General features: G+C 44.9%; 1 protein-coding gene across 8 annotated transcripts in view; it reads right to left on the bottom strand.

Annotated features, from left to right (window-relative positions):
• Positions 1-3,503, bottom strand: part of RASA2 (RAS p21 protein activator 2) — a 124,572-nt gene extending 121,069 nt beyond the window's left edge. For 7 of the 8 annotated variants that reach the window (XR_012430764.1, XR_012430762.1, XR_012430763.1 and 4 more), the window contains exon 1: positions 3,336-3,503. Coding sequence is in view for 2 of the 8 variants with exons in the window: in XM_005545963.5 (XP_005546020.1) it covers positions 3,336-3,468 (133 nt within the window). In the remaining 6 variants the exon portion in view is untranslated. Of the gene's footprint in view, positions 1-3,200; positions 3,284-3,335 lie in introns of those variants that run through there. The other variant, XM_074031176.1, reaches the window with a different exon arrangement.
• Positions 3,504-14,176: the final 10,673 nt, after the last annotated feature.

The raw sequence follows: 14,176 nt of genomic DNA, 5'->3' as shown, positions 1-14,176 counted from the left end.
AATTCACACAAAATTTTCACATTTGGTTCTCTTATTGATCTGGTATTCCTTGAGTAGATAAGCCCACACATATGGTGGCACGGGTGCTTTCCACAACATTTTTACAATCTAATTTAACTGGATAAGAGGAAACTTAACAAGTGCTAATCAAAAAGGAGGTCACCAAATAACAGCATAAAGCCTGAAGATCCCTCTTTTCTGCTTGAGTGCAGTTTTTTTTGAGGGGAGGAGGGAGCATGCGAATGTGTTTCAAGTGTGCTAGCATACCTGCTACTCGCTAAACACAGTTCAGACCAAAGAATGGAGTCGAGTACACCCCTAATTTCCTTTATCAACCTTAGGATATCAAACAACCAAACTCACCTCTTGAAAAAGTTTAAGGAAGCAGAAAATTCAGAGCTGTCATGGTTTCCTAGCGCAAACTACAGCAAATCCAGGGTTGCCAACAATATTTTGTCTTATAGATGGATCCCAAACTCCCTGGGTTCATTTGAGCACATATAAAACACCTGAAACACATTTGCATGCCCCTTCTTCCCTCCTCCCCAGTCCCTCGGCAAAAAAAAAAAAAAAAAAAAAAAAAACTGCACACAAGCGAAAAAGGGGGATTGGGGCTTCCTCCTTTGTATACATTGAGGTTTCATGTTGTTATTTTGTGACCTCCACCTTTTAGGTTACTGCTTTTTGTTAAGTTTCCTCTTGTTCAATAGACAAATATCTGTCCAACTGACAGACATTTCACCTTGTGAAGTATAAGGGGAAATAATTGTGGGAATGAAATCCCTAAAGAAGGTTATGGACTATTATCTCTTGAGCGTTCAAGATACATAAACCAATCCATCCTCACTTTTCACTGGGGTGAGTTGCCGTTAAAAGGTCCTATGCAAGTGAAGAAATAAGAAAATTTCTTCAGGCTAATTTTCAGCCCCTACAGACTTCTAATTCTCCAGAAAAGAGGTTCTCAATCAGTAGTATAAGATCTGCCAACACATCTCCTAGTGGGTACTATCAGGCTTTCTTCCAAGGTTTCCCACTGTGGTGAAGAGAAAAGCTGACATGGTTACACCCTCCCCAAGCTGCTTAATATCTTGTCAGAACCACCACTGTCTAATTTCTGTGACCTTGGCACCTGCTAATGACTCTTCCAACCCCTCAGTCCCCACCCTACAAAACCCACATGTTAGTTTCAGGGAAACAGAAAACAGCATCTCTTCACAAGGTTCTGAATGTCAACCAACTGTGGATTACACCAGTCAGAAGGAGGACAAAGAAATGGGAAGGTAGCTTCTGTATGTAAGCACACAAATACCTTTCTTTCTACAAAGCAGAAACTCCATAACCTGAGCTATAAGATAAGCAATTTAAAAAGCAAGAAACTGACTAGGATAACAGATATAATACTGCAACTGCGGTTAAAGCAGTAATATCATTCCCAGCAGCTGGATGATCAATCTCTAAGCTAGGCTTGCTTTAACCATAGAAACAAAGTAGTTATTTGCTTTTCTTTTTTTTAATGTGTAGACCCAAGTTTCACTTACAAAACTGTTCTTAGTGGTCTTTGGCATGGGGCAGACAAAAGCACAGGACAACTAAGTCCTTCGGGAAACCCTAACCCTCAATTCCAAGACATGTGTATATGTAGTTCCATGGTACAACCTGCAGTTACATACCAGTGAGGCTCCAACAGACAATGCCTAGCATCAAGTGGCACTAAGAAAGTGGTAAAAGTCTGGAAAATCACGTAAAGGGAGAAACCTTGGCCCATTTACAGTTTTCCCAAATATTAAATTAGATATATGCAAAAGTTGAAAATAAAATTTTCCCCTCAAATATAAAGTTACAGAAAAAACAAAAATAAATAAAATTTAATCTGAATTCTGAAAAGGTTTTATGCCCTAGAAAGTAAGTTTAATTTTGGGAACTAGGATCTACCTCTCTGGTGTCACTTTCCCCAGGTTTTAATAACTGTAATCTCTTAAGGGCCCCAGGACTACCTCAGAGAATAAAAAGAAAAGAAAATTTAACATGTTTGCTTCCTAGGTTTCACAAAATCCCAAATACCTGAAAGGGGGAACAAGCTGGAAAGAGAAAAAGTGGGAGAATGTGAGCTCAACTAATAGTATCGCTATTAGAGGAGAGGAAAACATTACATCCTGCCCAAGAAAGAATTGTTAGCCACTTTAATGCAAGTCAATTTTCTTCAAAGTGAAAAGTACGCCCTCATAATTGAGGGTTATTTACAAGAAACATGAAGCATGTTTCCAATCTGAGAATACTGCATGAAGAAAATAATGCTAATTTTCGACAAATGCAAAAATAAATTTTATTGATCTCTCTTACAAACAGAAAACAAAAAACGCTTCATCTAAATAAACTACTGTGAAAAAAAATGGCAACCTGACACCAAAGGGTCGTTTTTAACAATAAAATGTTCAAATGACAGAACTCAAATGATCTGTCCACACTAATGCTCGGACAACACTGAGCAAAATTTCTTAGTCAACTGGTAGGCTCGCTCACTAAAGTAGCAATTACACGCATGAGAAGGAAGGGAATTAAGCGGGCTGAGTGCGGGCTGGGTGATTGTGTTTTGAGACCTGCTCACAGGAAGCCACTACATCCTGCCTGAAGTCCCGCCTGTCACGCCGTCCCTCGATTCAAGTCCCCGCCGCAGCGAGGTGGGGCAAGTACAGGTGTCCTGCCGAGCTCCTCCCGGGGCGCTCACCCTCGAACAGCCTGCGCGGTAGCCACTCGGGCCCCAGGGCGGCCCGTTTCCAGCAGCTCAGGGCGCCTTTTTCAACCTCTCCCAGGCTCGCCGAGCCCAGGAAACAAGCAGCCCCCTCCCCTCCGGCCAGCCCCACTTCCCGCCCGCCACCTCCTCCCGCCGCGCCTCCGCATAATTACTGCTCGGCTCCCACCGCGGGGCCGCTCCCCAGCGGCCGCAGCCGCGCTAAGGCCCGAGTCTGAGGGCGGCCGGAAGCTCCTCACGCCCCCGGACCGCGCCCCCGGCCGCGCCCCGGGCTCCGGCATCCCCGCGTCCAGGCCGCTCCCCACGACCGAGCTCCTCAAGCCGGCGCTGCCGGAGCTCTCCTACCCCAGGCCAATCTCCAACTCCCACTCCCTCCCGAGAGCAGCAGCCCGGGCCCACGCCGCCCCATCGAGGCGACGCCGCCCTCCAACACACCCCCTTCCAGCCTCACCCGCGCCTGGCCCAGGCCCCCTCCCGGGCCCGGGATCCCATCGCAGCTCGGCGCCGCCACCGCCGCGCACCCGCCGCCCCCTCAGCCTCGCGCTCGGCGCCGCCAGGGCGTCCCCTCAGCCCAGCCCCCGCTTACAGATCTTGCCCCGCAGGCTCTGCAACACTCGAACGTCGCGACTGTCCTCGTCCCCGGCCTCGGGCTCTGCAGTTGCACTTGCCGCCGGCGCCTCGGAAGAAGCCGCCGCAGCACCAGGCGCCGCCGCCGCCATGGTGCCGCCCGGCCCGTGCCGCAGCCCTGCCGCCTGCGTAGCCGGGCGAGGCGGAGCCCAGCGGCGGCCTAGGCCTAGGCGAGCCGCGCGCCTGGCCCCGCCCCCGGGCCGCGGCCTGACTCGCCCCGCCCCTCCCCGCCCGCCGCTGCCCCGCCCCCGCCACACCCGGGTCTCCATTCACCGCCCTCGCTTACCCCGAGCCGGGCTGCCCTGGCGAGAACCGCACTCCCGGCCTGGGGCGCTGGCTAAGGGTGGCTCCCAATGGTGGCTCTGAGCGGCCTTAAAATCCCCACCAGGAGAAAGCCCCGGCCCTCGGGTGATCCCTAAATCCTCCCGGGAATTGGGCTCCCGCAGTGAACAGACCTGCACATCTAACGCTGGCTGGAAATACAGGCCCTTCCCAATCAGGGAAACTCCCTGTGGGAAGAAAATAGAATGGAATTTGGCAGGTGGGTGGACCTCAAAAGTATCTTATTCAAAAGGAGGCAAGAGATGCATTTGAGACTCTTCCAGTATTATCCAAATACTCCCCGCCGGCAAGCCAAACTCCTCCCACACAAATACCCTTTACTAGGACCACTTCTCTGCAAAAGCTGGTTCAAGAAAAGGACCGTCGACCCCCAACTCCAGCGTGAGTGCAGCGCCTGAGATCCTGTCGTAGAGAAATTCTGAAGCATTTACCATCACTTTTGTTTCAGGAACAGAAAAAGCAAAGAAGGGTTCCCACCCCCCCCCCACCACTACTAAAAGTGGGCTTTGTTAAAAAGTTGAGTGACCCTAGGAAATGTGTAAATCTTTGACTAATTGTTAGCTTTATTTCAAGGGAACTCTTTACAGTGAGTAAACTGCATGAATAATACCCTGGTATGTGATGAGGAAGACAATTTCCTGGTGTTGAGGTTGTTAACTACGCTGCCCTAAGAAGGAAGAAACTGTGACTTAATCGGGCAGGGTAATTCTTTTCCAAGACAACAACAGGAATAAGCCAGTCAGTCAACAAATATTTTTGAGGGTCAGACGTAGTGATGGCCTCAGACCTCAGAGACTACACAAAGGTTAAGATGAAGAGAGCTCCAGCTCAATCTGGAGGGAGACACAGAGAAGGCCAGAGGCACTGGGAGATAAGAAATAGGACGGGGAAACCTGAAAACTGAAGACAAACGTGCCGCCTGTGCAAAGGCTGGACAGCTGCAGGGAATGGTCAGAGTTTAACATGGACCTGGCCAGCGAAGCTTCCAGTTCTGCCTGTGTTGCGGGTGACCCCTATTCCCCCATGTGATCTTTACACCTGTTTGGATAAAGTGAACCACCTCCTCTTGTATGAATGTTTTGCTGTCATTTCAAACATAAGTCCAAAACTTAATTTCCTGTCTTCCTTTCCAAATCCGAGTTCACACTTTATACTGTTATTCAGGCCAGAAACTTTGACGTTTTCTTATCCCTTGTCCCAATACTGTTTTCTGTTGCCACATCCTTCTGACTCTGCTGAAATCTCTTCCTTCCTTTCCATTCTCTGTCATTGCCCTTGTTAAAATTATTCTCATTTAAAGAGTATCAACGTGTTACAGGGTTTTTTCCCTCCTTATTTTTAAAGGCATTCCTTTTCAGAATCAGATACAGAGCTGTTTTTACCCCTTTTACATTTGGGCAAGTTACTCAACCTTCCTAAACCTGTTTCTTTTCTTGCCTTTCTTTCTTTCTTTTTTTTTTTTTTTTTTGAGACAGTCTTGTTCTGTTGCCTAGGCTGGAGTGCAGTGGCACAATCTCAGCTCACTGCAGCCTCAACTTCCTGGGCTCAAGTGATCCTCCCACATCAGCCTCCTAAGTAGCTGGGACTACAGGTGTGCGCCACCATGTCCAGTTAATTTTTGTATTTTTGGTATAGATGGGTTTTCGCCATGTTGCCCAGGCTGGTCTCGAACTCCTGGGCTCAAGTGATCCGTCCGTGTCAGCCTCCCAAAGTGCTGGGTGTAAGCCACTGCGCTCGGTTGAACCTGTTTCTTTAACAGTAAAGTGGAAATACTAAACTTTCTTCTTTGAAGGGTTGTTATTAAGATTAAATAATTATTGGGAGCAGGATGTGAAGCGTCTAGTGGAATGCTGAGCACGTAGTAGGATTACCTCAGTAACTGACCTCATGCTTTTGACAGGAACTCTTGTAATAAGTCCCCCATCCCTCTCATTCCTCCTACATACCACTTAAATTAACTTCCCTAACAAAAAAAAAAAAAAAAAAAAAAAAAAAAAAAAAAAAAGGAGCTTGTCAGTTGCCTGCTCAAGAAGACATCAATGGCTTCATTTATCCCTTCAGCCAGCTAGCAAGAGCACACTACAGGTCACGAACAACGCTAGAAATGACTAAAGTTCAAATTCTTCAGTCAAGTGTTGGGACTGGATCCAGCCTACCTGACTCCTCTGATCTCCGGCCACACTGAGCCCCTTTTCTCACCAGCCTAATTCTGGCCTTCCTCCTGCCTGGCCAAGTGATGCCTCATCCATCTATTTCTTTCTCCAATAAATAGAGAAATTATTTGAACCTTTGGACAAATGTATCCATGGATAAAGTATCAATGTACAAATGGACAAATGTATCCAATGGACAAATGTATCCAATGGACAAAGTATCAATATCTTTGTCCATTAGTGTCAAAGTCTTCTAATTTCCCTTCTTTTTCACTGGCTTAACCCAAAGTGCATAACTCTGTTACTAAATGGTCACTAAAGGTATGAAAACAATTTTACATAAAGTGACATTCCACTTTTTTTGTTCTTCCAGGCAGTCTTCCTGTTGCAGATTTCAGACTTACACTGTTTCACTAAAATCCCCAAACTCCATTGCTTTTTCATCCGAAGTCACTTCTAATTATTCTGGTTTTACTGATACTTGCCTACTTTGAAGAGCTCTTGGGTAATGTCAGTGTTTCCTTAATATAAAATATTTGGAAAATAAAGTTTTCTAAAGACTAACAATACATACAGTATAATTACAAGAAGGTTGTTACATCTCATTCCCCTTATTGCCCTTGCATTGTGTTTTAAATTCATCTAGAGTTCCTCTCTCTTCTTCATGATGTTTAGTAACTGGAACAATATTGCATCATCACAAACTTGAATTTCACTTCCTTCCTCAAATTATTAATGAATGTGTTTAAAGACCATCACTCCTATCCCTACCACTCTTCGTTCTGATGAGCAACCATTCACTACTATGTCTTTTCCTATTTCTTCACCAGTTTTAAACTCATTCAGTCATTTTAACCCATACATTGGCTTGCTTTATGGCAGATGATGTAGGAAAACTACATTGTCTCTTAATAAGAAGACTATAACCTGCAGCTAGAAACTAATTCCATAACTTGTCTGTTATGGCATATTTTTGAATCAGCACCCACCAACCTATAACATGACATTGTAAGGGGTTATCTCCTGGCCTTGAGTTATTTATTACATTTTTTTCTGGTGAGTAGGGGGAAGAGAAATGTGCTTGCTTTTTAATATTTAAATGTAGATCATTTTCATAGGGCTGAACACTCATGAGACAGAACTGTTTCTAGTGGACTGGTGGGAAAGCAAGTTCCTTTGATCATTGATGACTTGGTTTCCCCATTTAGCCCATCAGAGTACTGTTTGATGTTAAGCATTATGCACTCAGTTACATTATAAAAAAAAAATCTGTAAATCCAACTGGCATTTTAAAAAATAAAATTGGAGTGGTAGAAGGTGAGGAGAGACCTTAAATGTTCAGAAAACTTACTTTCAACATTTCATTTGAAGATCAAATAAGGCCATTGACAAGGATGTGTGGACAAAAATGTGGACAAATTTTTACCTGAAAATGTCCAACTCCTTTGGTACAAATATTTTCTTTTTTTTTTTTTTTTTTTTTTTTGAGACAGAGTCTCGCTCTGTCGCCCAGGCTGGAGTGCAGTGGCGCAATCTCAGCTCACTGCAAGCTCCGCCTCCCGGGTTCACGCCATTCTCCTGCCTCAGCCTCCTGAGTAGCTGGAACTACAGGCGCCCGCCACCGCGCCTGGCTAATTTTTTTTGTATTTTTAGTAGAAACGGGGTTTCACCGTGGTCTCGATCTCCTGACCTTGTGATCCGCCCGCCTCGGCCTCCCAAAGTGCTGGGATTACAGGCGTGAGCCACCGCGCCCGGCCAGTACAAATATTTTCAAGGCCAGACGTGATGGCTCACGCCTGTAATCCAACAATCGGTTGTAATACCAACTGAGACAGGAGAATCACCTGAGGCTAGGAGTTTAAGACCAGCCTGGGCAACACTGTGAGACTCTGTCTCTACAAATGTAAACAAATAAATTAGCTGGGCATGGTGGCACGTGCCTGCCCATACTCCTAGCTAATCAGGAGGCTGAAGTGGGAGGATTGTTTGAGCTCAGGAATTTGAGGCTGCAGTGAGCTATGATCATCCCAGTGCACTCCAGCCTGGGTGACAGACAGAGACCCTGTCTCTAAAAAAAGAATTTTTTTTTTTCAAATTCGGTCTGCTCTTGCAAGAGAACTTTAAAGGCCTGAATATCTGAGCACGATACAGTTGATGCCCTCAGGTCAGTGTGACTTCAGTTATTTCTCAGTCCCCCTCCTTTTGAACTATTTTGCCATATCCATTCCATCTCCAGTGCACTCTTGTCGTTTTAGAGTGATAAAACAAAACAATGTGTAGGTGTAGGGTGTAGGCTGAGCATGGTGACTCATGCCTATAATCCTACAACTTTAGGAGGCCGAGTTGGGTGGATCACTTGAGCCCAGGAGTTCAAGACCAGCCTGGGCAACATAGTGGGACCCCAAATCAATCAATCTATCTATCTATCTATCTATCTATCTATCTATCTATCTATCTATCTATCTATCTCAAAACCAACCAAACAAATAGAAACATACAAAACAATGAGTGTAAAAAGAAAACTGGAAATGTTGTGCAGCCATTCGCTTGTTTCATCTTCTACTCTGTACTCAGGACATTTTGTTGTTAGGTCAGATCCATCCTTTCACCATGAACCCTAGAGACATGCTCCATTCAGTTGGCAATAACCAGTCCAGAGGACTTCAGGCCATGGCCCAGCTGATTTCCATTCTCTGAAGACACAGCTAAGACCTCCTGAGGCCAAGAAGCCTGTTACTCAGCCTGGCTGGCACACACTTAAGTTTGCACTTCCTGTAGTCAGAAAAGGAGTATGGAGCTGGAGACCCACCTGGCTGTGCTCATGGCAGGTTGGAGATCGATATGTCACCTTCTAGTTCCTTCCCCAGGCCCTAGGAGAATAATGGAGTGGTGTTTGGATAGGTGATGCTCTTGAGTTATTCCAAACTCTCAGAAAGGAGCAAGGAGACTCAGGTGGAACCAGAAAGGAGCTGGCTCAAAGCCCCCTATTGCAACAAAGCTCTAGGTGGGAAAACATCAATGAGGATTGAGATTCAAGAATGCAGGTCCAAACAGAGCTGCTTTGGCTGCAGTTGCACATTCCTAACCACTCCACTCCATTGTCATCTTAGGAGGATACACCTCTCACTGAGCAGTTTTTCCGTGGTGAGGGTTTGGGAGAGCCCAATTCTGGGAAGTGGTCACTCCTAATAGGGCAACTTCTGAGCAGCTTCCATGATGTTTTTGAGATGAAAATGATGGTTAGGTTTAGCCTCAAAGAGCAGAAAGCTGGCTCCATAAAATAAACATGGGAGAACCTTATTCAAGCAGAGAAGGGCACAGGCTGCACCTGGAGACCAAGTAGAACTCCAGAGAGAGGAGAACTGACTAGAGGGGCAGAAACTTGACCTGGAGGAGGAGCCAGCGACTCCCACAATAGTCCTTTATTCATAAACAGGACTTTATTGGGTTAGCTTCTTTGCAATTCTTTTGGCTTTTGCCTCATAGTCACAATATGGCTGCTGTAGCTCCAAATATCTCAACATCCAATGGCAGGAAGGTGTATTTTTTTTTTTTTTCTAAAATGTCTTTTTCATTACTTTCAGTTGCAAGATCACAGTTACTTTTGCACTGACCTAATATTAGGGAGGAAAGCTTTTACAAGTAGCTTTCCTGTAAATCACCACCATGAGGTATCTTCTTAAGGCTTTCTCACAATCACAAGGAATATATAATTTTCTTAGTCTAAGCAATATTGATACCCCTGGGTCTGGGGATGAACCCTCCTTCCCAAAGTACATTGCTACTTGAGACCTGAAGTCTGAACCAAACCAATGTTCTCTTGTGACACAGAAAGGGGAGCAGTAAGACATGGAGTTGGCAGCCAACTCTGTTCACCATATCAACATACTTATCTTCCAATAATAGTGCCTAAGTTCAAATGAAAATATTTCAATATATTTAATGCCCAACCTTCACCTCCTGACTTTGTCCCACAGAACTGGCCTCTTTTTCCTTTAGGCCATTATGGTACCCTGTATATATGAATACGTATAATCATTGTAGTGCTCATAACATATTTACTATTCCTGTTTGTTTACCTGTCTGAAACAGTCTCAAAGACTGGACAATATTTTATTTGTCTTTGTCTCCCTAGCGCATAGAAAATATAGAAGAATGCAGAAGGCACTTATTAAATGTTTGATAAATGAACGAATGAATGAATGAGCAAATAAATGAGATGGTGTGTTCAGAGAAGCTGCTAACAAATGAGCCTAGAATTCTGAATTTAAAATCCACAAGGGAAATCGCAGACCACAGAACTAGCTGGCTAGGCCTGGGCTTTGCAGAAAGCTTAGGTGCAGAGAAAAGGCAATAGCTCAGGAGTCAGATGAGGAAGGAGAAAGGGAAAGAGTCAGGGTCTGGGGTTTCCATTCCTCTCCCTGGGCTGGGGCTGCATCTGTCACAAGCAGCTCATTTTTGACAGAGACAGCCAAGGAGAGCAGAAGCTCATCGATCGTAATCTATGGTCTAGATGTAGGCTAGATACAAACATCTTCCATTTTTTATGGGAGGTCATAGACGCTGGGAAAACTGATTTCAAAGTTGCAAGATGTTTTCACACTTGTTATTATGGCCAAATATCCAGGCAGCATGTCAGTCTGTGGCTATAAATGAAATCCTGTTAACATAAATAATCCACAGTTCTCTATCTTGTCTCCACTTTCTACCTGCCCAAATAATTAAACGTCTTCCCAATTATTGATTTTCAGGAGTGCCCAGTGGGTTACATTGGCAGAGTGGGGTGTGGGGAATATGATGGGGTTGCTGGATTTGTTACAGTCTTCCTTTCCTGCTCTGGCTTTCCCTGCCACTGCCACAAAAAGGGACCCTCACCACTTTATGATGCCTGCTATGAGAACATCAAGGCCCAAGCCAAGAGCGTTATCCTTCAGAACCCACAGGGCTTCCACGTTTTCAGCAAAGCTGGCAAGAAGGGTTACCTCCCCATCTCTAAGCCCAAAGCTACACTGCTTGGGCTCAGAGTCTTTAGGAACAGCCCGGCCTGGTATCCTAGCGCTCACAGTTGAGAGTCCAAGGGAAGTAGAGGGGCCTCCATTGACATGCCTAGGCCAGGGCTATTGGTAGCCCTCTTCTAGGCAACTGCCTCCTGCCTTTCATCTAAAAGAGGGCAAGATTGGGGATGGAATGAGGGAGTGAACCCCTCACTCCTTATCACATGTATAAAGATAAAATATTTTAATAAATTGTATTTTATCTAGTTCTAAAGACATTGGTACTTATTTTATAAGCATGTAACTGAATTTTGGAAAACTGCCTTGGATATACAGCCACAAATGAAAGCTGGTGGCCTATCAAATAATTGACTCAAAATGGCCACCAGAATATAAAACATCTAGTTTGTGTATTGTTGTTTTAAGCCATGTAAGGTGGGTCCTTAGGATTGAACTCTGGGGCTGTCTGTGCAGAGCTAGAACTTGGAAGGGCTGTTGGAGAGAGGGACCAGGGAGATTGATATAAAAATCCAGAGGCATTTGTAGAGTGTCCAGATGGAAGGCGAAATATCCCACTGTCCCCAACACCCTTCACTCCAAATAATCCTTCTTAGTGAATGTCTTATCTGCAACAAGGCAAAACAAAAGTATTAACACCTCAGCTAAACTTTCTTGAGGGGCGTGGTGGGATATAAGGTAGATTCTGAAGATTCTCTCTAGCCATGAGCAAAGCATAAAGAGTAACGTGATTGCCCATAATGAGCATGTCTTACATGTCATAGCTATTTTATTTGGTGTGCTAGTTTTATTATATTTTTGTATTTCATATTGAAAATACAAATATTTACAAAGATTTTCCAAAATTTTCTGGAGTCTTCTTTACCCAACTCTGTTTTTTCCACAGGATCTGGAATTCTTCAATGGGAATTCTTCTACCTTAAAGGGTTTTAGGAAACCGATTTATATGGTTTGGCTGAGATTATTATATGTATGTAGTGCTGATTAAGAATAAATATCACACACTTGAAAACGTGTTTTGAATGAAACAAAGCTGTCTTTTATTTTGCCATTGGAAAGGGAAGCTCTAAGGAAACAACTGCCCTTCCTCCATTTCTCTATTTCAGGGTTTCCCGACTGTGACACTGTTGACATTTTGGTTAGGATGGGTAATTCTTTCTTGTTGGGAGCTGTCCTGTGCATTATAGGGCATTTAGCAGCACCCTAGACTCTATCCACTAGATGCCACCAGCATATTCCAGTTGTGACTATCAAAAATGTCTAGAGACATTGCCAAATATCCTCTGGGAGACAGAGTACCGCCCCGTTGAGAATCTCTGCTGTATGTTAATACATCTCTTGTATTAACAGGGTCATTGTGTTTGTAAACCTGTCAAAGCTGAGATCTGTGTTGTTCAGTGCCTGAGTGGGTAGAGTTCAAAGAAGCAAAGTCCTGATAGGAATTCTACTGTTAAAAAATGAGATACAAGTGTATAATCTAGAGCAGTTCTTCTTCTTCTTCTTCTTTTTTTTTTTTAGATGGGGTTTCACTATGTTGCCTAGGTAAGTCTTGAACTCCTGCTTACGGGATTCTCTTGCTTCAGCCTCCCAAGTAGCTGGGACCATAGGTGTGTGTCATAGCACCAGGTTGGAGCAATTCTTATCAAAATGTTTTTCCTCTTATCTTCTCCAATATCCAACAAAACCAAGATCCCTCACCCTCTTTCCCCAGAGTATCATGCTCTCCCATCCACCCATTCTCTCCTTCTATCTCTGGCTGTCTTCCTGCTCCCACTTGGTGCCTCTGAACACATCAAGGGCCCCCACTCTCAGTTGCCTCTTGCAAGAAAAGCTTGACTTTGATTCTTTTCTCACTAGAATGTACCCATGTGGCTTATGTCATTTCTATTCCTCCCTTATTTTTTACAGTTTTGTATCGAAATCCCAAAGATCCGGTCTGGACCCTCCACGCTCTTCTCTACAGTTGGGTGTGGGTGGATGGGAGGAACTGAGCAGCCCAGGCAGCATCAAATTTAGCAGAGTGGGGAGGAGGACGAGAAAAACTGGCAACACTAGTATGTGTGAAGGGTTGCAGATTTTTTTCACCCTACCCACAGATGTGCAAAGAAGATGTAGCATCTTCATTTCTCTAAAATTGTTCTTCTCTGCCTTATGAGTCTCCAATCACTGAATAGAGGGGAAAATATTCTGGTGCACCAGTTTGTTTGTTTGTTTGTTTTGAGATAGGGTCTCACTCTGTCACCCAGGCTGGAGTGCAGTGGATGATCATAGCTCACTGCAACCTCGAATTCCTGGGCTCAAGGGATCCTTCCGTTTTAGCCTCCTCAATAGCTGGGACTATAGGTATAAGCCATTTATTTTTATTTTATTTTTTGTTAAGATGGTGGTCTTGCTTTGTTGCCCCAGCAGGTCTCAAATTCCTGGGCTTAAGCAATCCTTCTGCCTTGATCTCCCAAAGTACTGGAATTACAGGTGTCAGCGACCTAAATAGACACACTATGTAAATGGTCCATCCATTTAGGTAAATAATGCTCAGCGCCTTAGATATCTGCATTCTTTTTCTATTTTTCTGAGATGGTGTCTGGGTTTTTGACGGAGTTGTGGCTAAATGACCCCATAGAGACAGAGAAGAGGCAGGGTCCTCATATCGATGCAGTATCTTCTGCATCTTTGCAGATTTCTGCTGTGGGTGGGTAGTCTGGATACTTCTTTTGAGGGTGAAATGGGCTCAATCCTGGGAGTTGTGTGAGGGCCTGCTATTGAGGCTGTATCTATAGTACCTGTGGTTTGGTTTCTCCTGGCTTGGCAGGGCCTGCTTGTTTACCGTGATGACTCAGACGCCACTCTGGCTGCCTCTCAGACCCTACATCCTCCATCTGGCTCTTCACTAGAATGCCTCTCCCCAGCCTTGCTGCTGATTCACCTTTCCTTTGTGATGGCTGGTGCCTGGAAGCCTGGTGGCTACCAGCTCAGCTGCTTTCCAGGCCTCTTCCCTGGAGTATGTGGGAACTCCTTGGTCCAGTCTATTCCATACTGGTCTTGGGGGAAGCTCAGGAAATTATATTTCACCCCTTTCCCTGCAAGCTATGCTGTACTATTGAGTTAAACTTTGATATAGCCACTTCCGGGGTGGTGTCAGGCAACCGGTAAGGTGAACTCCTCCCAGGGTCCCAAAGATGTGGTACTCCGAAGCCCTCAGACTTTCCCCTATCTGCTTAACAAACCTCTTCACTTTGGGCAGGATCAGGAAACGGAAGATTAGATGTGGCCTCCCTTACCTCTCTCTTCTTTTT

This window comes from Macaca fascicularis, chromosome 2, assembly GCF_037993035.2.
Source record: "Macaca fascicularis isolate 582-1 chromosome 2, T2T-MFA8v1.1".
Lineage (NCBI taxonomy): Eukaryota > Metazoa > Chordata > Mammalia > Primates > Cercopithecidae > Macaca > Macaca fascicularis.
This window is presented reverse-complemented; position numbering and strand designations above follow the sequence as displayed.